This window comes from Alexandromys fortis, unplaced genomic scaffold (assembly GCF_014885135.2).
Source record: "Alexandromys fortis isolate MF-2015 unplaced genomic scaffold, M_Fortis_MF-2015_v1.1 scaffold_21, whole genome shotgun sequence".
Lineage (NCBI taxonomy): Eukaryota > Metazoa > Chordata > Mammalia > Rodentia > Cricetidae > Alexandromys > Alexandromys fortis.
The window spans coordinates 2,053,156-2,078,464 of NW_026067905.1; the positions used below are offsets into that span (position 1 = coordinate 2,053,156).

Below are 25,309 nucleotides of genomic sequence, written 5' to 3' on the forward strand. Positions count from 1 at the left end.
GGTCCAGTCTATTCGGTGTTCTGTATGCTTCTTGAACCTTCAAAGGAATATCTTTCTTTAGGTTGGGAAAGTTTTTTTCTATAATTTTATTAAATATATTTTCTGGACCGTTGAGCTGCACTTCTCCTTCTCCTACTCCAATTATTCTTAGGCTTGGTCTTTTTATTGTGTCCCATATTTCCTGCATGTTTTGTGATGAGAATTTGTTAGTTTTGCTGTTTTCTTTGATCAGTGTGTTTATTTTCTCTATGGTATCTTCAGTGTCTGATATTCTTTCTTCTATCTCTTGTATTCTGTTGGTAGTACTTGTCTCTGTAGTTCCTGTTCATTTCCCCAGATTTTCCATCTCCAACCTTCCCTCGGTTTGTGTTTTCTTCATTACTTCCATTTCATTCTTCAGGTCTTGAACCATTTCCCTTACCTGTTTGATTGCTTTTTCTTGCTTCTCTTGGTTTTCTTGGGTATCTTTGAACTATCTATTCATTTCCTCTACCTTTTTGTTTGTAGTCTCTAATTGTTTATAGCAGTTTTTCACCTCCTGTTTTAAGGTCTATTATTTTCATATAATTCACTTTTGAGTCGATTTCTTCTAATTCTTCTGGAGTAGGGTGTACAATTCTTATTTCAGGATCCCTGGATTCTGGTGATGTCATGTTGCCTTTCAGGTTGTTGGAGGAAGTCTTGCATTGGCGCCTTCCCATATCCTCCTTCAAATGGAGCCAGGTGAGGCCTGGTGTCTTGGTCCAGTCACTGAGTCTCTGGGTATATCTCTTCAGTGTAGAAGCAGGGACCGTCCCGTCGAGCTGGAACTCCTCAGGCACCCAAACATGAAACATGGACGACCCAATGATGTCTCTCCTGGTGCCTGGATATGATCTCCTGGTTGCTTGGGTGGCTCGTAAACAAAGGGCCTACCTTGCTTGCTGCAGGCAGACTATTGAGGGAAAGGAGCTACCACCCTCCCGATTCGGATTCGGTCCCAGGGCCAGAAAAGGCTGAGCTGGGAAATGTTATGTGGTCAAAGAGGGGAGGGAGTCAGACGGAGGGGGGGAGGGTTGTGGATGCAAGCTGGGTGGGATAGGAAGAGAGAGGAGGTATTGGGCAGTATAGCCCCTGCAGGATGACCAGGAAATGTAGGAGGGATGAGGCTACAAGTCAAAATTTAAAGGTGATTGTTTAAAAATTAATTGGACTTCTCTTACTTTAGAACTGTCTAGAATGTTAGGGTGGTCCAACAGTCTACAGTGCCAGACAAGTTTAGAAAACGATCATTAAGTATAGTGTTCAAGGACAGGAGAAAATGATGGCCTTAATGACCTTCAATCATGCACACACTGAGGACCTACTAGACACCAATGTTTAGTTTTAAACCAGTGTCTACATAGATAGCCCTTTTTAAGCTACTTGTAACAAAACCTAAACCAAAACTTATAAAACTTGAAAAGGGAAAGCTAGGAATGAGGGTATTGATTGAAACATCAAGGGGAGAAGAGAAAGAAAGTGATAATCAGATAATCCTACATATGTATGAAATCACCAAATCGTATATTTCTTCAATAAAATTCATTAGAGAAAAGAATGGGAAATTTCTCAAGGATGTGGGGAGATGTCTCAACCAGTGAAATAGTTACCTTGGAAGTAGGATGATCTGAGTTCAGTCTCTAAGCCTCCAAAGAAACAAAAAATGGTGAAATATAATTACAATCCCAGGGTGGGGGAGATGGAATTAGCAGATACTTGATGCTCACTGATTCCCAGCCTTGGTTCCTTGATCAATTCCGCATGTGAGAGTCTCTGCTATAAAAAATATATATCAGGCTTGAGGAATTAAACCTGCAACAGTTTTTTGTCTCCCCTTATACATATACACACATGATCTCATTCACACAAGCATACATACCCATACACAAAGAAAAAGATGAAGGGAAAAAAGAAAAAAAAAGAGGACTCTTTTATTTATTTATTCATTTAATTTATTTATTTTAGTTTTTCGAGACAGGGTTTCTCCGTAGCTTTGGAGCCTGTCCTGGAACTAGCTCTTGTAGACCAGACTGGCCTAGAACTCCCAGAGATCCTCCTGCCTCTGCCTCCCGAGTGCTGGGATTAAAGACGTGCGCCACCACTGCCCGGCAAGAGAACTCTTTTAATAGGAGCAAAAGGACTGATATGAAAGCATTTGCTTCAGACTCTAGAAGCTGATGTGAACAGTCAGCAGGATTGACTTTATAAATAAAGACATTATTTACTAGTAGTCCTGAGCCAACATGGATACTGGTTTCTTTTAGTTTCTGAACAGAACCAAATACTTTAGAGGAAGATCAATGTGCTCACTACCTGCTTCTCTTTCTTGTTCAAAAAATAAATCTAATAAATGCGCTTCCACATTCTGATTTTTTAAAATTTGGTAGACCTTGTCCTTAAATATAGGACCTGAACTATAAAACACATGTGAAATAATCAAATATTAATTACATCCTCGGAAAGATTTGTAGTGGGGAGAGGAAATAGTTTTGTCAATACTGTTTAGTGTTAGACAAACTTCTAGAATACTGTTAAACTGTCCTTTTGCAATTTTATTTATTTTTGTGTAAGTTTCTGCTTAGGTTAATCCAGATTAATTAATAATGATGAAAAAAATTCCAAGCAGTAAACACTAACCTAATCCAGGATGGTTTGCCTATTATTTCAGATGAGATTACAGAAATTCTGGAAGCTGGGATATTACCAACAACCTTCTGCTTGGATATAAGTGAAGGGAAACAGAAAGCTCATTCACTACATCAGAAAAGCAGTGCAGTCAGCCATCAGAGAGACCTTTTTTCTCTAACAATTCCTCACAGTGAAGTGTGATCCTGTTTCCATGAGTCCTCAGATTGAATTCTCTCTCTATAAAACCTCAGGCTGCATCCTCTGACTGAAACCTCAAATGACATCTGTCTCTCTGAAGCCTCAGACTGATCTAGAACTCCTGTCTCCTGCCTTATACTTTTTTTTTTCACCCAACCATATCACTCCTGTCTCTGCCCTCCTAGTGCTGGGATTAAAGACATGTAAGCTCTAATTTTCTTTTGGATAGATACAATCTGATATAACTCAGATAGCCTTGAACTCACAGAGATCTGTCTGCCTCTGTCTCCCAAGTGCTGGGATTAAAGGTGTGTGCCCTGACTACCTGGTCTCCATGACTGACTTAATTCTGCACTCTGATCTTCGGGCAAACTTTATTTATTATATTACATACAAAATATCACTATAGTCAAGGACATCCAGAGACTAGTCACTCCTGAAAACATGAACAGAAATATGCTTCGGTTTAATTCTGTGTTCTGCTTCTTACCTTCCTTAAAGTGGACAGCATTTGTCTTGGAGATAACCATATAATACAGAAGACCCATCTGTGTCTTACATTGAATAGCTCCATGTCTTTCGGTATGAATAAGGTACACTGATTTAAACAAAAAGCAAGACATACCTTTTTACAAAACTCACCGCTGCAAATCTACTATTCTAATTGCATTTCCAGAGTGTGCACACTATGGTAGAGGAGAGATTACATTTTAAATTTTCTTGAATGTTCACTGACTGTTTAATTGGGAAAGAAACCTCATGGTAGAGGCTGTTTTGTCAATAGGTGGCAGATACATAATTGGAAAATAAAGTTCTCACTTTTTCTTAAACATTTTTCTTCCTAGATTTTTCTGTTGGCATTAACAGTGGCATACATAGTCAAATCAATATCAGCAAATTATATGATTTCCATGCTCACACATATAGAGAGGCAATTCAATATCCCCACATCTGTAGTTGGACTTATCAATGGGAGTTTTGAGACTGGTGAGTTACATTTACTTATTACTGTGTATTTATATTCTCTCCTAATTTCCTGCATAAAATTATCTAAACAGACTGAATTACATGCTTTCTGATGTGATTGAATGGCCTGGTCTGGGTGTGGAGTAACCATTTATTTAAATGTCCCCGTGATAATATCTATTCCTTAAAATATACCCTCATATGGCCTCTTTTTCTGATTATTGAAATAGATTTAGAATATTAATATCTAATTCCATCACTAGATAACTCAGACAGACATTAAGGCCCTTTTCAAGGCATTTTAGAAGGTTTCTGTGGGAGCCTGGAGGAACTAGTGTTCTGAAGGAAAGAACAAATGCTTCTCTGCCTCCACTGTGCCTGTGAAGTTGGCAGCTCTCCATTCATAGATACTGAGGAAGATGAGGATGCGTTCCCGTGTCTGAGTTGTATCAGACACAATTCCAAAGATGTAATGAGGGTAATGTACTGGAATATGACATTAAAAAGGGTAAAGGAGGGAAAGATGCCTTCTATAAACAAAGTCACCTGGAAACCTCTTGTTCTTAGTTTATATTTCCTTCAAAGTAAATTTTTTTTGATGCATTCAACCAAAACAGCCATGAAAACCAGGACTGTGAAGTAACTAACCCACATTGAGGTTGTTCCATCTTGTCTCCCAGGATAAAAGTCTTACATGTGTCCTAGGTTTTCCCAGTGCTGTCAGGATGAATGTCTTACATAGACTTTTTATAGATTCAGTCGTGTTCTAGTGTGTTAGATGCAGCACGTGCTGTCCATTCATTATCCAAGGTCCTATGGAAGACATTGAGCTAGGGAAGACAATACCCTGAAGGGGAAAGGTGATCCGGGAGGAGAAATGGACAGGTAAATGTGATGGGGAGATGTGTCAGAGGGTGAACCATCAAATAGTTTGTGTTTGGATCAAGTCAGCCCTGTGTTATGGAAAGGTGTAAGTTGTTAGAACATGAGCCTGGAGAAGTGTGCAGAGATGAAAAATGGGTAGAGACTATGGCCTGCTCTGGAATGTGTCTTTTATCCTTCTGGTGCCAGAGAGCCAGTATGGGGTTGGAAGAGGGTCATGATCATTCTACTCTAACGACTCCTATTGAAAACCCAATACCACCTGATTCTAGGATATTTTAATTGCACTAAATGAAACTATATAGGTCAAAAGGAATGCAGTTATATTGAAATATAATTATCAGAACACTTAAACATCTTGCAAGAAGGAATATTCATGCATTTTAACAAGACAAAATTATCTACATCTGATTTTCTACTAATTTTTGGCTGCATGGCATTTTGCAGTATTTACAACAACCACAAGGTTATAAGCCTTTTGAAAACAGAATGATGACTTCTCAAGTCACTATTGCTTTCTATACTACCACAAACATAAATGCTAATGTCTAGTTAATGCTTATTGAAAACAATTCTTACCCAAGTTCATGGAAAACTCTTATTTCTGTGAAATTAGTGGTTTTTTAAATGAAGGTAAAAAAAAGTCCTAATTAAAGGAGATAATGATGATACCAAAACAGACTGGCAGGTTACTTAAGGGAAGTCTTAAATGCAATCATTGACCAGTGAATGCAGCAGTTGGTAGGCTTTTCCCTACCAAATGGTAGTTTTGCCAGCAACCTTCCCCAGGCCTAGACAGCACCTGACCTTTTCCCACACACCTTCCCACCAATTATTTGAGGGGGATAGAAAGGCAATGTAAAGGCCATCTAAGCCTAATATGAAGAAGGGAGGCTTTTCCTTTCAAACAATAGAGATTTCAAACAAGATTCTGTGCATTCATGGTTGTTCATCAATAGACTAGAAAGATTCTCAGAGTTCAAACCATTGGTGTCCTGGAACATTACCTTCTGCATGATGATCTCAATAACAGGTCTCAGAGAAAGAAAGCATAATAAATAGACATATGTAGGTCATATACCATTCAAAATAATGCACCATCTCTTCTATGTAGACAGCAGACTAGAGAGAAATAGAATTGAAAGAAAAACAGTCTTCAAATATCTTTGAGATATTTAACATCACTAAAATATTTTCTATGCCATTAAAAAGTGTGTTTGAGTTTTCTGATCCTTACTTTATATATAGTATGAGCACACTAAATATTCACCAAACTAAAAGTATGAGATTTGTAGAGTGCTTATTTATATATTTGTTTCTTTTAAATTACCCTTTCTTCTGAGAATAATACTAATTAAATGAACCTAAGTATCACATATATTAGACAGATTTCGACTAATTGATGTCTAGTTCTTTTATTTACTTTTTATTTTTAGGAAGTTCATAGTAAGATTCCCAGACTGGTCTTGAAATCATTCTGTTGCCCAGGCTTTGATCTTTCAGACTTACTGTCTTACAACCCTCATGACTGAGGATGGCAGGTCTGTGCCACAAGACCATACTTTTTATTTCATTTCTTAAGCACATTTATCAAAGGCCCATAAGTCAGAATGTGATTTCCAGCTGAGTTTTAAACCTAAGCTTTCTACTAAACCACAGAGATGAATTTTTGAAGTTTTGACTCCTGCAATCTAGATCTATGATGCAGTTGGAGGTTAGGATTCTGATATTTCTGTTAACAATATTGTCTGGTCTAAGGAAGGATGAGACAGTATAAGCAGACATCATGATTGGCCATATTGAACAATTAAAGAGCTGAATACTAAGTAAAAAATATGAATCCATTTGATTCTGCATAGAGTTAGAGTAGGCATGAGAAAAGAGGTCAGAGGTGATGTGTAGGCTGACACCTGCTTTTTAATGCTTTACCAAGAGCTGGATACTCCTGAATTGAGGTAAGACTCCTCAGAGAGACCCGACAGCTCTGCTCTCTGGAGCAGAGACGCCAGGCTCCGCTCTCCCAGGCAGCTCCGACCCAGGATGGACGTAGGCTAGAATCTTTCTGGTAAGTGCACCTTGGGGTGCTTACACAGATTATTAGAAATGGGCTAATCCAGCTGTGAGAGTTAGGTGAGAAGAGGCTAGAGATAATGGGCAAGCAGTGTTTAAAAGAATACAATTTGTGTGTCGTTATTTTGGGGCGTAAGCTAGCCAGGCGGCCGGGGTGCTCGGGATGCAGCCCCGCCACGCCTATTTCAACAATGAATAGAGCATTTAATATTCTTCAGAATGGAAGAGAACTTTTCATCAGTGTCACAACTGATATGTATATATATATATATATATATATATATATATATAGTGAATTCTTAAGGTGGTTATTTGAACAATGGAGAGGCTGTTGATTACTATCTGCTAATACTTTACTGAAACAATATTTTCATTCCCCTCTCTAGGAAACCTTTTGTTGATTGTATTCGTGAGTTATTTTGGAACAAAACTGCACAGGCCTATCATGATTGGTGCTGGTTGTGTGCTTATGGGCCTAGGGTGTTTCTTAATATCACTACCTCATTTCCTGATGGGACGGTGAGTATTCCAGGCTTTGAGTAAATTTTAGGCAACTCTTCCCTGCATGAAATGAGGCTCAGAATTTCCTTCCTGGAAAGAGCAATGCTCCCCCAAAGTATGGAATGCTAAAATGGAAATTAGAAGATATGGTCTCCACTCTACCAATATTATGTGAATCTTTTGACCTTTGGTCTCCTTAAGGTCCAATCCAGTTCACTATGAAGTGGGGATTTGAAACACTGCTTTCAGGAAGTTGAGACACCTGAATGGATTCTCTGAATTCGCCTAAATTTGTGCTGCATCATTCATCAGGACTCTTTAGACACTCCAGTTACATGGGGTATACTGTGGTATACTGTTTGATATAAGCACAGATGAGCGAGAGATAGAGTAATGTAAATATTAACATTTATTTTCATGTTTAGCAAAGTGTCTTACACAGAAAATTTTAAAATTTAAATTATGTTCTACTCTTTCTGCTTTCTAGAGATAGTTTTAAGTTTTTTCTTTTGCTTGCCTGGGTGTCAAAATGAATATGTTTGGCGTCCTTACCTCATCTTCTTCTTCCTCCTGCCTCCTCTCTACTCTTTTTTGTTGTCAGCATTTCTGTCCTGTTTGGTTCCTGCAATCATTAAGTCCCAAAGAAATCACACAAAGGGCTACATTAGTTATAAACTGATTGGCCCATTAGCTCATGCTTCTTCTTAACTCTTATATTTTATATTTGCCCATAATTTTTATCTTCATTAGCCACATGGCTCAGTACCTTTTTCAGCAAGGCAGTCACATCTTGCTTCTGTGGTCTGATCAGGACTGCAGACAATAAGCTTTCTTCTTTCCAGAATTCTCATTGACCCACTTCTACTTCCTGTCTGGTTATTCCAGCTATACGTCCTTCCTGGCTACTGGTTAATCAGCATTTATTTAAAATACAATAGACAGGATATAGACTATTCTCCCACACCACTTTCTCCTCTTTTTTTTTTTTTTAATAAGAACATCTATAGTCCATTTTTTGGGAATGAGGGAGTATTTTTCCAGGCTATATTTCCTGGTTGGAGGCATTGATAATATTATGGGAACCTAATGAACATTTAGAATTATCAAGTCCTGACTGGAGTATCTTGTGAGTCTTGATCATCTTAGGCAGTAGTCTTGAGGCTGTTCTGGATGTAGAACCCTGACATCTGGGCTATTTGTTCCTACTGGAGATTTCTCAGGTGTTATTTCTTGATTAAACCTGATTTTTTTTTTAACTCAGAATGAATCGAATCCACAGCTTCTCATTTTCTGTGAAAACAAAAGCAAATCCCCTTCTCCAAAGTAACATAACTTTTTGAGTTATTTTGAAGTTAAGGTAGTTTTAAAACACCTAGGTCTTCCCAACCTCCTGCCTTAGACCGGAAGTCCATGCTACCCACAGTGCCCCTTGTTCAGCCAGCATGATAACAAATGCCAGGGTTCCCAGATGGCTTGCTCAGCTGTGTGGGCACCAAGGTCTGTACCAAGACGGCTGTCTGCAAGCAGTGCTGAGCCAGCACATCGTTGGCCAGAGCAATGCGCTGTTCCAGGGAACTTAGAGGAACGCTAAAGGCCCTTGGACACTCAGGGGCTGAGATTTGTGTGGGCTGGGAGGGTCACATACTCTTGCTGTTCAACCTTGTCGGTATTGGAAATGTTTTTCATCCAACATGGATAATTATCGAAAGAAACCCATGACTTCATCTCTTTGACTTTCTACAGAACAGCTACCCAGATTTAAAGCTAAACACTCAGATGCAAAACTTTCAGAACTTGCTAGAAAAATTGTGGCATCATGGAGGGAACTACCAGATGCAGGAAAAAAAGTGTATGAAGCTAATTTTAAGCCTGAATAGAAAGTGTACAAAGAAGCAATTTTAAAAACCAGCTAACGCCAATTCATTTGATATCTTTTGAGAAAGAAGTCAGGCAAAAATGTTTAAAAAGAAAGCTTCGAGTAGAAGAAGAATTAACTTTGCTTGGAAAACCAAAAAGGCCTCGATCAGTATAAAATATTTACATATCTGAAAGCTTCAAGTCTCTAAAGATGAGTCTGCTGAGGGAAAACTGAAGACTATGAATCAGGTTTGAAAAGTCTATCTAGTGATGAAAGGCAAATATATATTCACCTTGCTAAAGATAATAGAAATCCTTATGATAATGAAATAAAGTCTTTGGAAGAGCAAATGGCTGAGGTTGGACAAAGTGGTCTCATCTTTTGCACCGTGAAACAATCCCTGAGAATTAAAAGATAGAAGATGGAGCTGTCTTGTTGAATACATTTCTATCATAACACCAAGCCCTGGCAGTAGAAGATTCTGCAGAATTCTGCTTTTTTATTTTTTATTTTATTTAAAAAAATATTTATTGAAAAATTTATTTATTTATTGAAAATTTATTGAAAAACTTATTTATTTTATTGAAAAAAATTTCTGCTTCCTCCCAGCCTCCCATTTCCCTCCCCCTTCTCCCACCCCTCTCTCCTTCCCCCCACTCCACTCCCCCTCCCTCTCCAGTCTGAAGAGCAGCCAGGGTTCCCTTTCCCTGCCCCGTGAAAAGTCCAAGGTCCTCCCCCCACCATCCAGGTCTTGGAAGGTGAACATCAAAACTGGCTAGACTCCCACAAAGCAGAATTCTGCTTTTTGCTCAGAAATAGGAATGAGACTGCCCATGAATCTGCATGTAGTGGTGGATGAATCATTCTGGGTTTGGTAGAGACCTGAAACATTCCCGATTGTTCCCTGAAGGATGATAGTTATAATTCCCTTGCCTTCTGATTCAGGGGCTATTCTTACATCCATATCCAAATCTCAAGATTTTATTAGGCTTAATTGACCACATTTTAAATTCCTCATTCAGACTTTTTTTTTGTTTGTTTGTTTTCACCTATTTTTTTCTGGTAGGGGAGTGTGTGTGCTTTCATAAAAGGTCAGGAAACAACTCTGAGGAGTAGTGTCTCTCTGCCTACTCTGTTGGACCTGACATGCAATCTAGATTGTCAGGCTTGCACAAAGGCATCTGCACCCCATGGAGGCATCTGGTATTCACAAGATATATATGTATTGAAAGAAAATCTCATGTAGCTCATGCTGTCCTTGAATTTTGGTGTAGGAGGGTCATCTGTCTATGTGTTACTTTTATTGATTAATAAAGAAACTGCAAAAAAAAAGAGAAGAAACTGCCTTGGCTTTTTGAAAGAGCAGAATTTTGATAGGTGGAGTAGACTGAACAGAATGCTGGGAGAAAGAAGCAGAGTCAGGCAGACACTATGGCTCTCCTTTCCAAGATGGATTCTGGTTAGATTCATGCTAATAAGCCACAGTCAAGTGGCGATATACATTAATAGAAATTTGTTAATTAAGATGAGAGAGTTAGACAATTTGAGCCTTGAAATAATGGGCCAGGGAGTGTTTAAATTAATAAAGTTTCTCTAATTATTTCGGGTAAAGCTAGCTGGGTGGCTGGGTGGGACAAAAGGCAGATGGCTCCACTAATACAACAGAATTTATTCTGTATTTAAAGACAATCATGAACTTCTTATTTTTTTGTCTCCATCTCCTGAGTACTAGAATTATAGGCCTGATCCATCATGCTTGGTTTTATTGAGTGTTTAGGGTCAAACCCAGGATTGTTGTTTGCCAGGCACTATTGTACCAATTGAACTACATCCTCATCTCTAGATTTCTCTATCTGTGAGTAAATGGCCATTTCCCTTTTTAATTTTGACCTTTTTCTGCCATTTTATTGTCAATTTGGAATAAATAGATGTTGAATGCACAACTGCATGTTGAGTGGATAATGAGTGAAATTAAGGATATTTTTGCCTCTCAGTGTTTTTGCATGGAACTGAACATATGCACATGGAATTAAAGTTATATTTTACCTTCTATGTTATTCAAATTAATGTCAAGAAATATTTGACAATTATTAAGTTTTCCCACCTTCTGACAAAGGTGGTAATTCTTTGAAGATGACTGGTCCTCACTGGTTCATGAGAAGGGAGACACAGGCTCCTGTCCACACTTAACTGGAAAGCACTGTGGGGACATCCAGGCGGCAGTTCTGGGGGTAGCAGTTCTGACTTCTGTGCTATAGTACGCAGCTTAAAAATTAGAATGTTGAACACTTATATCTAAATAAATAAATAAAAAGGAACAAAGGAAATCCAGCATGCATACAATCAGAAGAGTCTTAGCTGGACACGTTCTCCTCTACTCTTGAACTCTGTCATTTTCTGACCAAAGTTCATTAGCCCATTTTCTTTCTCATGACATGGCCTTGCCACAAGATGGATTCTGTCACCTCTTGTGAAACATGAACTCTTTTTCCTGTTGAAATTAATGAGTGCATTGTGAGAATAATTGTTGGAATTCTCAGAAAGGGAGAATATGACCACAGCTCAGAAAATACAGAGCAACTATTTTAATTTGTTGTGTTGTTTTGCATCTCTCTAAAGCATTTATCTTCTCAATGATACTTTAGTGAGTCTCTTTCTCTTTCTTGCTTTTGTTCTTTATCTCTCCCCACTGGTTTCTAGGAAATAGTCATTTAGAAATCACAGAGCATTGGTATTAGAGAACCTGAAATCTATTTCACCTACATGTAGAGGCTTGAGAGGCTTGAGAAGGGGCACTTAGGGCTGGAGAGATGGCTCAGGGGTTAGGAGCACTGGCTGCTCTTACAGAGGTCCTGAGTTCAATTCCCAGCAACCACATGGTAGCTCAAAACCATCTATAATGAGATCTGGTGCCCTCTTCTGGTGTGTGTGCACAGACATGCAGGCTAAATAAATAAATAATTAAAAAAAGAAATAACTGTGCCTCTTGATAAAATGCAGGTCAATTATTTGGGGGCTGGAGAGATGGCTCAGCGGTAAAGAGCATTGCCTGTTCTTCCAAAGGTCCTGAGTTAAATTCCCAACAACCACATTGTTGGTCACAACCATTTGTAATGAGGTCTGGTGCCCTCTTCTGGCCTTCAGGCATACATGCAGAAAGAATATTGTATACATTATAAAGAAATAAAGAAAGAAAGAAAGAAAGAAAGAAAGAAAGAAAGAAAGAAAGAAAGAAAAAGGTGCAATTTTGGTGATAAGCAATTTCTTTTGTTCATATTTATTATTTAAATATTTATTATTTAGATATACAATTATATAAAATTATTTAAAAATAATTAGTAAATATTTATTATTTTTATTAATTCCAGTTTTTAAAATTAGGTTGTGCCTTTTGTTTGCTTTTTTGTTTTCACTGTGTTTTGTTTTTAATTCAGATAGGCACTTATGAAGCACAGTCTCACCTCAAACTAGCTACATAGCTAAGGGGAACTTTAGCTTCCTCCTCTCCAGTGCTAGGATGGCAGGCAAGGACCACCACATTCTGATAATGCATTATGCAGTTCAACACAACAATTACATGTTGAGTTTCATGATACCAATTTCTGTTTCTATTTATTTGTGTGTGTGTGTGTGTGTCTGAGGATGCCTGGTGTGTGTAAGTATTCACATGTAGAGATCAGAGGACCACTTCATGGAGTCACTCATCTTCTTTCACCTTTATATTATTTTCAGGAATGAGCTCATGTTGTAATATGAGCCATGGGCTGCTTCCCACCACCCAGCTAGCTTTACCCGAAATAATTACATGGAAACTGTATTCTTTTAAAGACTGCTTGGCCCATTAGTTTTAACCTCTTATTGGCTAGCTCTTACATATTGATCTAACCCATTTCTAATATTCTGTGTAGCACCACGGGCTGGCTTACCAGGAAAGATCTTAACCTGCGTCTTTTTGGAGTGGGAGAATCATGGCCACTGACTGACTCGGCTTCTTTCTCCTAGCATTTTGTTCTGTCTACTCTGCCTACCTAATTTATTGTCCTATCAAAGGCCAAGCAGTTTCTTTATTAATTAACCAATGAAAGCAACAGATAGATACAAGACCCACCTCCATCAAGATCAGGTCATCACGCTGTGCAGAGAGTTCTTTACCCGCTGAGTCATCTCTCTGGCCCAGCAATGGGATTCATGATGGTCAGAATGACTGCTGTGAACACATCTGTGTGGCCTCTGGGTTCTGTGTTTTTAAGGAATCAGGATTCAGTGATTTGTAGATGCTCTCATTGCCCTCAGGTCCTCATGGTGAATGTTTCCTGTGTCCACACAGATACGAATATGAGAAAATGATCTCACCTTCAAGTAACTTGTCTTCAAACAGCTTCTTGTGTTTGGGAAACAGGAGTCAGAACTTGGCACCAACACCAGACCCAGAAGGTGACTAGTACTTCTTATTGCTTTCTTCTCAGAGACTCAGGCACTGTACACTCTTTTAAGAAGGACTTTGAATGTGACACTGGGTTTAGTAGGCACCTAAGACAAATGAACAATCTTTATTTCCTTCTTCATGGAAGGGAGCTGTGCAATAACATAAAATACTCTGCTCCCTGAGTTTGAATCTATTCAATAAGACTCCTTTGTTTCTTATTGTGGGTATTTTAAAAATAAGCACCATTGTAGAATTAGTACCACAAGGGAAAATGACTTATAAGAACTAGACTTATGATGTGATCTACATGATTTGTCTAATATGGATTTATGTTGCTGTAATAAAACATGGACTAAAATCAACCCAGGTAGGAAAGAGGTCGTCTAGCTTACAAATTGTACCCAATAATGAGGGAAGCTAAGTCAGGAACCTGGAGGGAGAGTACAAAGCAGAGAGTACTAAGGAGTGCCTCATACTGGCTAAGTCCTCTGGGTTGCTCAGCTACCTCTCTCATACAGCCTAGACCCAGCTGACCAAGGATAGTACCATGCACAGTGTTCTGTGAAATCTCACATCAATTAGCCAGGAAGAAAATATCTCATACACAGGCCCACAGGCCAATGGAGGCAGTCCCTCAATTGAGATACTTCTTTCAAATATATCTAGATTTGTGTCAAGTTGATTAAAAGTAGCCATCACAGTGATTATACAATAAGATATACAGACAGAAACTTTCCCAGATCTGTACTGTGTGCCTGAAGCACCATGGAAAAGCAGGTGCATTATTACCGTTCACAACTCATTGATTACACAGTAACTTGTCTTTTAGTCTCCTTTTCCCTCTTTAAGAGAAGCATGGCTTTACAGTTCAACCAAACAGTAGTGGTTCCCTTACTTCCTATGGGCTCATGCACTGTGGTCCTGGATTCTTCCATTGGTAAGCTGTTTTAGTAATTTTTACATCACTGTGATCAAAATTCCAAACAACTCAAGGATGGACAAGTTTGTTTTTACTTACTGTTTTTTTTTTGGGGGGGGGGTTCATTTTATGGTCACTTTCCCCATGTTTATGAGCAGAATTTCATGGTGAGATGAGCTTTGGTTCATGCTGTTCTTCACTTCTTGGTGGGCAGGCAGAATGGTAAACAAGATACAGGAATTGGTGAGACATAATGTCTGTGACATACCAACATGATGACCAACTTCCTCCAATTGACAGCACCTCCTACCTGTCATTTCTTCTCCATACTGCCAGTTTTATGACTCCATCAACAGATCTTATGACTCTTTCAACAGATCAATTCAATCAGTATGTCAGATCCATGGTTAATGGTACTAGTTACTTTTCTTTTAGTTTGATAGACTTCCATGGGAAGTGGTTTTCAATATTCCTGATGCTACAACCCTTTAAAATTTTTACTCAGCCGGGCGATGGTGGTGCATGCCTTTAATCCCAGCACTCGGGAGGCAGAAGCAGGCGGATCTCTGTGAGTTTGAGACCAGCCTGGTCTACAGAGCTAGTTCCAGGACAGGCTCCAAAGCCACAGAGAAACCCTGTCTTGAAAAACCAAAAAAAAAAATTACTCCTTCACAGCTGTAATTTTGCTACATTTATGAATCATATATATACATATTGTCAAGTAGTCTTCACCCCTGTGAAAGGGTCACCCCCAAAAGAGTAGCAAACCATATGTGTAGAATCTAGTGTGTAGGAGGAAGGCTGCTTGTTTGTCCTGGTTGCCCAGAATGGAAATAATCACACAGAAACCATATTCATTAAAACACTGCTTGGACCATTAATTCTAGCATCTTATTTGCTAACACTTATATTAATTTAACCCATTTCTATTAAGCTGTATATTGCCACATGGCAGTGGCTTACCAGCAAAGATTCATCATGCTGACCCTGGCAGTTCCATGGTGTCTCTCTGACTCCACCCTTCTTTCTCCCTGCATTCAGTCCAGTCCTCCCCACCTACCTAAGTTATGTCCTATCAACAGGCCAAGGCAGTTTCTTTATTCAATAATGGTAATGACAGCACACGAGGGGACTCCCACATCACTGAGGAATGAGAATCAGTTATGGCAGGGAAAGTGGTAGTGGGAGCATAAAATCAGGATTTCACATCTCAAGTATAAATAAAAGGGAGAGGAAATAAACTAGAGTAGAGTGAGGCTCCAAACTCTTTAAGGCTATCTCTGGCGACATTCTTCCTCCACCTCCCTAAATATCACATACTAGAAACTAAGTATTTAATACCCAAGCTCCTAGGGGGGCCATTTCCTATCAGAGGACCACATCATGCTTATAGAGGGCCTGATTTGTTCCTAGCACTGTCATCAGATTTTACTCAAACCCCTGTCATTCCAATTCTGTGGAATTGGGTGCCTTCTGTCCTTCTTGGGCATCTGCACATGCTTGGTGCACATATGCTCTTTAAAGTAACACATTTTAAAGAGTATTTTTAAAGTCACATATGCTAAAAGTCCCAACATGTCTAGTGAACACATAGTCTGATACTGTCTCAGCAGGATTGTCTCAGGACAAAACTTCTCCATCTTATGCTAGATCTATGCCACAGAATTTGCAGCAGTCTCCAAAGCTTGGAATGTTGTAACATGAGAGCTGGCTTGTTGGGGTTTCTGTCCTCCCACCAGGTTCCATAGCCATTTAGCCCCAAAGAAAATCACACAGAGGTCATGGCAATGCTCCCAGAAATTATGTCGAGATCAAAATAACTTGAGAGTCAAAGAGCAGCCATCTCTGAAGCTCTGAGCTCAGAAATCTTCTAAGCAAAGCAAGGTGAAATAGTGACCCCAATGCTAGCTTATTTTCATCTTCTGAACTGACCTTTGAAAATCCACTCATTGTGTTCCTTGCATTTTGGTGGATAAGTTAAAATCTTCCATGTGGAGTGCCCCAGGAGATCACTTGAGCCTTCAATGTCTGCTACTTTAGTTCTGCCCTATAAGAGGGTTGAGAGTCATCTTGTGATCTGTAGACAGAAATCATCATGTCTATCAAAGATAAGAATTTGAATGTATAGAGATGGAAATTGATTTTACTTTTAATAGGAATAAATAAGAGTTAGACCTCAGGGCCCAATTGTGCTTAGGATATTTATGGGCATCCACTGATCAATCCAAATGAAAGAGTACTTTGTCTAATTCCCTGAAAACACCAAATCAAGCTTGGCTACAGAGTGTCAATTCATTTAGCTTAAAACAAATGTAGAAGGTGCATGCAATTACTCAATGATTTCACCTTTGACCTTTCCAGTCCATTTGGCCTTGTTTATGATATTCCAGTGCTCACCAATTGTTGGAGCATTATGTTGATAGTAAAAGGTAAGGACTGTAGAAAAAATGTGTTTACTATTAAAGTAAATATTTATTTTCTACAAAGTAATTGAAGCTGTATGGAATTCAACCTTCTGTCAATATTCTCTCTGTATCATATCTCTACATCATGAATTGTCACAGGCATAAGCACATGTGTGCTTCTTTTTCCATCCTCAAAGCTGTATGTTAATTATGCAATGTACATATTAACTAACTGGGTCTACTAGTTGGTAGAAAACAGAGTCCCTAGAGGTGAACAAAATTCTGGTTTTTACCGCTTACTTTTTTGGGGGGTGTAAATTCTTATAACCATTTTGTTGTCACTAAACACAAAATTGGGAAGAGATGTAAAGTCATCTCTCCTGTAAAGTGGTGATTAGCATAGCTAAGTATTTCAAAATATGAAATAGAGGTGACTCAATGATTCATAGCTAACATAGTTATGTAAGTTACTTGATGGTCATCATAGGATTTGGCCTCAAGAAACAAAGACAAATTTGAATTAACTGTCAGTAACACTTGACTGTCAAAATGCTCATGTAATTTTCTATTGTTTTAATGTAGATTGTGAAAAAGAAATTAAATCCTTAATGTGGATATATGTACTGGTAGGAAATCTTATTCGTGGAATTGGTGAAACTCCCATCATGCCCTTGGGCATTTCCTACATAGAAGATTTTGTCAAATCTGAAAACTCCCCTTTATATATTGGTAAGTTTGAAAATAAAACTTGGGATCGTTTTTTTTTTTTTAACAAACCAAGTTCAAGGATGGTTTAAAACAGTTATTTGAACACCTGTTGTTTCCACAGCCATGAACAGAGTGCTATGATACCATTGGCTGTAAAATTGTTTAGTAGCAGAATTAAGCAGCAGTTCCAGACAAGCAGGTTCAGCAAGCAGCTTCTCACATTGGAGATCCTTCTTATCTGCTGTTCCTACAGTCCTCTGATGCTGCCACACTATCTCTAAACCCTTACAGATTCACCAGTATTTCCTGGAAAATGTTCTAGGATACAATTTTTTTTCCATTTTTTTGCATTGTTCATTATTCTTTTACCTATGTTATTACAAATTCATTATTTCCTATTTTATGTCTGTAGTACTTTAAATAGCTTTACTTTCTCTTCTCTTCTCTTCTCTTCTCTTCTCTTCTCTTCTCTTCTCTTCTCTTCTCTCTCTCTCTCTCTCTCTCTCTCTCTCTCTCTCTCTCTCTCTCTCTCTCTCTCTCTGTATGTGTCTGTGTGCATTTTCTTGACAGTGTGGTGGTCATAATACAGTTATCAAGATTTGGACTTGAGATTGAACTCTGGTCCTTGGGCAAGGTTTAGTGAACAAATACTTTTACCTGTTGAGTCTCCTTGTTGCGGGAGGTCCTTCCGCCCCTCCAACCAATAGCTGCTGAGATACCAGCCCATTGGTGCGTGGTTTTTCTCCCTTAAAAAAAACGGCTACTTCCTTCACTTGCTGTCTTCACTTCCTGCTCTGCCAGCGACTAGACTCCCTTCCTGGTTGTGCAGAGGGCTGTTGTCTGGGATGGTGATCTGTAAGTTTTTTCCTCTTTAAATAAATACCACCCTATTAATCATAATTCCAAACTGGTGTGGCATTGTTCGTGACTTACGCCTTCATCTCCTGCCTAACTTTAGTGTTTTCTTTTGTTGCCTTCTTATAAACATTCATGCAGGACAAGCCTTACCAAACCCTGTTTCAATCATGTCTACCGTGTTCAACAAATGTTTTTTTTTTTAATTTACTGTCTGCTCTCTTTTACTCCTTGATGTTCTGTACCCTGCCTCTCTATGAAATAAATGATATCATTAAGAATCAGTTTAGTGTATACCTTCTTACATTTTCTCATAAATTATTTTAGTTTTTTGGGAATAATTTGCTTATGATCTTAAGTCAATCCATCTGTAGTTGATTATTAGTCTATAACTTTGTATATAAAAATATTATTCAATTAGTGTACACATATTACTTAAAATTAACAAATGAACAAAAATAAAAGTGCATAAGAAAAGACATGAATGGCGTTAAAATTAATCAGGATTAATTCAATTAAAAGTAACATTACTCTTTGGAGACTTATTAATTTGGCAATACTCATTTCCTGTAAAACTAGTTATTCTTTTCAGATACCCACACAGCTATCTAAGAAAAATAATACAGGAACTTTTGTGCAATAAATTTTTAGAATATGGATCTCTTTCTCAAAATTCTAGAGACAAATTACATGTAAATATGTAAAATATATTCATATAATAACTATATTGTTGTGACTAAGAGTCATGACTCATGCATCTTGGAACACACATAGCCTAGTTTTACAAATCAATATCTATTTAAGTAAATAAATATTATATAAGAATGCTTAAGCATAATCAATTATCTATAAAACAAAATATAAATATAGATGCATTGTGAATCTGTAGCAAAGAGATATAGAAGCCAAATGTTAAATTTGAGAGTTATCTATGATAGACAATAAGTTAAAACAAGAATAAATGGCATTGCTTTAGGAAGACATGTATGTACTGAGAATCCATTTAAGCACACTGGCAGATTCTTCTGCCTAGTTGGTAGAGTGAGAGGAGAAAAGTCAAACAGTTTCTCCATGGGACTAAAGTGAACAATAAACAAAGTTTGGAGAAGGTGTTAGGAGGAAGCAGACAGATGATGAGTTGGCCAACAATGTCAAATAAGTTATGAGAATAAAATCAAAACTGGAAAAAGTGATCCATGATGGAGGTCACTGGTGCCAAGTATCTTAGAATCAGGAAACACCTGAGCACAATGAGAGTTGAGGAGTCGTGGAGCATAGTGAAAGGTAGGAAGGAAGAATGGAGATTGGAGATCTTGTAGGAATCATGAGCTACAGGGCATCAAGTAACAGGGAGTGTTTGACAGAACATAAAAAGGCAGAAGAATTTGGCCTTGAGAGGTCAGTAAAACATAGGAGGACTAACCCTTAGAACCATAGTGAAAGAGGAAAAACAAAGTGTAAATTATATAAATGTAAGGAAGCTGAAGTTCATATCTGGCTTTTCTGTGAGTAGGGATGGCTCAGAAAAGTTGGAAGATGCTGTTGGTGGAATCAAAGAAACCAGGTGAGATTGAAATAGACTAAGAAAATGAAAATAATAATAAGAAAAGAAAGATGATCAGGAAAGCACCAAAGAGAAGTTCCATTATAAGGACATATTCTTCCTTTGGAAGGAAGTCCCGAGTGAAGGCCGGTGATGAAGACACATTACAAGAAATATATCACAGCACACAGTTTTTGAGATGGTGGTAGTTTCATTTCTGTTTCTGTGAGGAAATGCAACCTTGGAGAGAGGATTTATAATTTATTTGTCTTATAATTCCATCTCAACAGAAAAGTCACAGTAGCAGGATTTTGAATCCTCTCGCCACACCCAGAAGAGCAGAGATAGTAAATCTATGCATGCTTATTTATTTGCTTGTATGGTTGTACTCAGCTCTTTTTCTACTCTTACACAGCTGATGACTTCCTGCCTAGGGAATGGTGGTGCCCACAGTGGGCTGGGTCTTCTCACATCAATTAACTTAATTAAGACAGTCTTCTATGGACATGTCCACAAAATCCAGTATAGACAATATTTCATTAATACTTTCTTCTGGGAATTCTAGGTTGTATCAAGTTGACAATCAAAGATAATCAACACAGAGTCCCTTTGAAAACATGGCTATGGAAGCATGAAAAGGCACTTGCTAACACCATGGCTTTGATGGGACTGAGTGTGATAGTGCAGCCTTTGACCTTAACTCAGAATAAAAGAGAATTTGAAATGTGGCTTTAAGTAATAAAACTTCTGTGTCAGTCTGTTTTTTATAACTTTAATAAACACCTGATATAATGATTGATAATTAGAAAGGATTACTTTGGCTCAGAGCTCTGAAAGTTTTGGTCAATGTTGCTGGATTGTGTGTTTTAGAAGCCTGTCATGAGGCAGTTCATTATGATGGAAGGACAGGTGGAGTGAAACCATTCATCTTGAGACTAGGAAGCAAAGTAGAATGAGGAAAGGGTGATGGTTATACTCCAGATGACCTGAAGACCCAAATCCATTCCCTGCCTCAGTAGGGTCCCATCAGACTCCAGTGGTGCCCCCTGAGAAACAAGTCTGTCACACATGAGCTTCTGGGAAACATTCTATATTGAAACAATTGGAACTTCCATCTTAATATTACAGAAACCAGTGCATGTACATGCAACACACATATGTACATATACATACAAAGTTTAATTGTTCATATGTTGAATATATAAGAATATCTGAAGTAGTAGAGTATAACTCAATTGTAGAGCACTTATCTGTTGACAGAGGCTTCTGTCCTGTCTAGTTTTGCAGCCACACAAAGGCTTACATTAATTATAAACTGGTTGGCCTATTAACTCAGGCTTTTCATTAACTAACTCGTACATCTTAAATTACCCCATAATTCTTGTCTGTGTTAGCTATGAGGCCTGGTAAATTTTATCTGTGAGTCATTCTCATCTTGCTTCCTTTTTGTTTGGGTGATGAGTGCAAACTGAAACTTTCCTCTTCTCAAAATTCTCCTATTCTGGTCAACCTGCCTATATATCATGCCGGGTCACCCCACCTATAATTCTTGATTAGTTACTGGCCAATCCATGTTTTATTAAAGCAATACAAGTGGCAAATCTTTACAGGATACAAGTCAATTGTGCCACAGCACTTATCAATTTTGCCAGATTTGATACAAATCTCTATAAAGGAAGGAAAAGTAATCTAATGTTAAAAATAATTCATTCTCAAGGCTTCTTTTTATTATGTGAGCAAAATCTTTATGTGGTTGTGTAACTTCCTATTTTTGTTTACTTCCAGGGATTTTAGAAGCAGGAAACATTGTTGGCCCTTTTTTTGGACTTTTGTTCGCATCTTTCTGTGCAAACATCTATGTAGACATTGGGTCTGTGAATACAGGTAAAATACATTTTATTGATATAGTATAGTCTCTGGAGTGTAAGAGACTGCTCCAGGTTGCTATACCTGGAACCCAGGGCCTCTTTTAGTCACTGAACTGTTTCTCTACTCCCCTTTCTCACACAATGTGATGCTTTGATATATGAACACATCTGGTTAAAACTGTTTTTTATGTCTAAAATCATTTTATGTCATTTTTAAATAAAGTTTTAACTACTACACTTTATAGAAATCAGAACCTTTTTTTTCTTAAATAATTTTATGTCCACCCAATTGATCAAACTCAGACAGTTTTTCTACAGGTCTGAATTTGCCCAAAGTGGTGGCTGATATTTGTAATCATAGCATTTAAGAGTAGAGGCAGGTTTCACAGGAAATAACCCAACAAGAATAAATGTGAATAATTTATGAACAATACACAAATGTTGTGTTTAGATGGGAGTATGATCCTTAACAATTTTCTACAATTTACACCGGAAAGAATGAATCACACTAACAAAATATCTGTATTTCTCCACAGATGACTTGACCATAACTCCCACTGATACACGCTGGGTCGGTGCTTGGTGGCTCGGCTTTTTGATCTGTGCAGGAGTGAATGTTCTGATCAGCATCCCCTTTTTCTTTCTTCCCAACACTCTCCCAAAGGAAGAACTAGAGGATAATGCAGATGTGACTAACAGCAACAAAGAAGAGAAACACCAAGGAAAAGCCAAAAAGGAAAAACGTGGAATCACTAAAGGCAAACAGACAAACATTAACCCCTGTATATGGTTTAGATGGGTCTGCAGGTAGTGGAACATGTGTCTGCTGTGCTGAGTTAAGATGATTTGTCACTAAGGGTCCCTACCTGGATGCCTTAAACTTCTTCCCAAGTTATTGCTTGGAAACAACTCACATAATTTGTAAACAGCACATCTTAGATTAGACTTTATGGAAAATTCATCAATCTGTACACTCAATGAACAAATATATTTTCCCACCTGTTTTGAAAAGTCTATTTTATAGAAAATATGGTTCCAAGTTAAAATAACCAATAAATTCAAGTTAAATACAATGTGAGAGAATTACCTGTCCTAAAGTAACTGCATAGATTGATAAGAAAAATGACAGCTTATCTGTGAGCATGCTTGAAGTTAATGTTGGAGAAGAAATCCTGAGAGGTGTAATAATCTTCTGTATTTGAAGGTGTGTGTTAGTTTACATGAGAACTGTTCCCTAAGGAGCAGACTGCTGTCAAACAAGCAGGAATGTTATTAACCTCTGGTGCAGAGCAGTGGTGCATCTGTAAGAAGCTGAGTGGTCAACACTGCCCATTTCTGTATGTATGTATGTATGTATGTATGTATGTATGTATGTATGTCTGTTTGTTTGTATGTACATACAAATCAATCTTTTTTTAAAATTTATATACCAATCCCAGTTCCCAATGCCTCCTCTCCTCTTCCACCCCTGACTGCCTTTCTACTCTACCCACATTCACACCTCAGAGAGGGTGAGGCTCCCTATGCAGAATCAACAAAGGTGATCAATTTGAGGCAGGAAAAGGCCCTTCATCCTATATCTAGGCCATACAAGGCATCCCTCCATAAAGAATAGGTTCCTAAAATTCAATGCAAGCACCAGGAATAAATCCTGGTCCCACTACCAGTGGCCTCACAGACTGCCCAACCCACACAATTGTTACCCACATTCAGAGGGCTTACTTTGCTGCTATACAGGTTCCTCCACTGCCAGTCTAGAGTCAGTGAGTTTCCACTAGCTCAGATGAGCTGTTTCAGGTCCTGATCTCTTTGCTCATGTTACAACTCATTCCTCTCTTCAACTGGACTCTCAGAGCTCAGTCCAGTGCTTCACTGTGGATCTTTGCATCTGCTTCCATCAATTGCTGGATGAGGGTCCAATGATGACAATTAAGGTAGTCATCAATCTAATTACAGGGAAAGCCAGTTCAGGCGCCCTCTCCACTATTGCTTAGGGTCCAAGCTGAGGTCAACCATATGAATTCCTGGGAATTTCCCTACTGCCAGGTTTCTTGCTAGTGGCTCCATCAATCAAGAAATCTCTTCTTGCTTTACCTCTCTTTCTTGACTATAATGTTCCTTCATGTTCTCCTCTTTCTCTTCATCCTTCTACCTCCCCATCCACTTTCATTTCTCTTCCTTTCCATCCTTCCCCCAACTCAACCATCCCCTTCCTGTATGTTCTCATCCCTCATCTGCTCTCCTCTACTGCCCCCTCCCAGTTTATCCAGAGATCTCATCTATGTTCACAGGAGATCCTGTCTATTTTCCCTTCCTAGGAGGATTCATGTATGTCTCTCTTAGGGTTCTACTTGTTACCTAGTTTCTCTGGGGTAATGGACTATAGGTTCAATTTCCTTTTCTCTACATCTAATATACACTAATGGGTGAGAACATACCATGTTTGTCTTTTAGGGTCTCAGTTACCTGAGTGAGGTAACCAGTTTTGACTTTTTTCCTAGTTTAATCCACTTGCCTGAAAATTTCAAGATGATATTGTTTTATATTGCTTTTTTATTGCTGAAGAGTACTCCATTTGTAAATACAACAAATTTTCTTTATCCATTCTTTGTTGGAGGTACATCTAGGTTGTTATCAGGTTCTGCCTTATCAGGAATAATGCTGTTGTGAACGCAGTTGAACAAATGTCTTTGTGGTATGACTGTGAATACTTTGTGTATACATCCAAGAGTAGTATGAGTGGGTCTTGACTTAGATTGATTCCTAATTTTCTGAGAAACTGCCATAATGATTTCCAAAGTAGTTGTATAAGTTTGCATTCACAGGAGCAATGGAAAAGTGTTCCCCTTACTCCATTTTCCCTCCAGCATTAGCTATCATCAGTGTTTATAATCTTAGCCCCCCTTTGACTGGTATAAGGTGGTATTACAAGAGAAGTTTTGGTTTGTATTTTCCTGATGGCTAAAGATGTTGAGTACTTCCTTGGTGATGATCTTTTCCCATTCTGTAGGCTGCTGTTTTGTCTTTTTGACTGTGTCTTTTGCCTTTGTGAAACTTCTGTTTCAGGAGGTCTCATTAATTGTTGTTCTCAGTGTCTGCACTACTAATGCTGTATTAGGAAGTGGTCTCCTGTGTCCATAAATTCAAAGCCACTTCTCTGTTTCTATTATTTGAGGTTCAGTGGGCCTGGATTTATATTGAGGCCTTTAATCCATTTAGACTTGAGTTTTGTTCATTTTGTAGATATGGATGTATTTGCATCCTAAATGTCAACATCCAGTTATGCCAGCATCATATGTTGAAGATGATTTCTTTTTTCCATTGTATAAATTTAGCTTTTTTTGTTCAAATGTCAGATGTTAATAAGTGTATGGATTAATATTCAGGTCTTCAATTCAATTACATCAGTACACATGCCTGCTTTTATGCCAATACCAAGCTATTACTATAGCGTTATAGCA

At 38.3% G+C, this 25,309-nt stretch overlaps 2 protein-coding genes and 1 pseudogene across 6 annotated transcripts in view; all 3 read left to right on the forward strand.

Annotated features, from left to right (window-relative positions):
- The window catches only part of LOC126497335 (solute carrier organic anion transporter family member 1A5-like), a 185,723-nt gene that overhangs the window by 14,298 nt on the left and 146,116 nt on the right, over positions 1-25,309 (forward strand).
- Positions 1-25,309, forward strand: part of LOC126497311 (solute carrier organic anion transporter family member 1A5-like) — a 69,110-nt gene that overhangs the window by 14,196 nt on the left and 29,605 nt on the right. Inside the window, exons 2-8 of one of the 5 annotated variants that reach the window (XM_050135256.1) lie at positions 3,693-3,834; positions 7,152-7,284; positions 13,452-13,558; positions 17,457-17,603; positions 19,951-20,001; positions 21,766-21,864; positions 22,385-22,606. In XM_050135256.1, coding sequence (XP_049991213.1) covers positions 3,693-3,834; positions 7,152-7,284; positions 13,452-13,558; positions 17,457-17,603; positions 19,951-20,001; positions 21,766-21,864; positions 22,385-22,606 — 901 coding nt within the window. Of the gene's footprint in view, positions 1-3,692; positions 3,835-7,151; positions 7,285-13,451; positions 13,559-14,443; positions 14,488-16,830; positions 16,899-17,456; positions 17,604-19,950; positions 20,002-21,765; positions 21,865-22,384; positions 22,607-25,309 lie in introns of those variants that run through there. The other 4 variants (XM_050135257.1, XM_050135260.1, XM_050135258.1 and 1 more) reach the window with 4 other exon arrangements.
- Positions 7,292-10,323, forward strand: LOC126497329 (transcription factor A, mitochondrial-like; annotated as a pseudogene).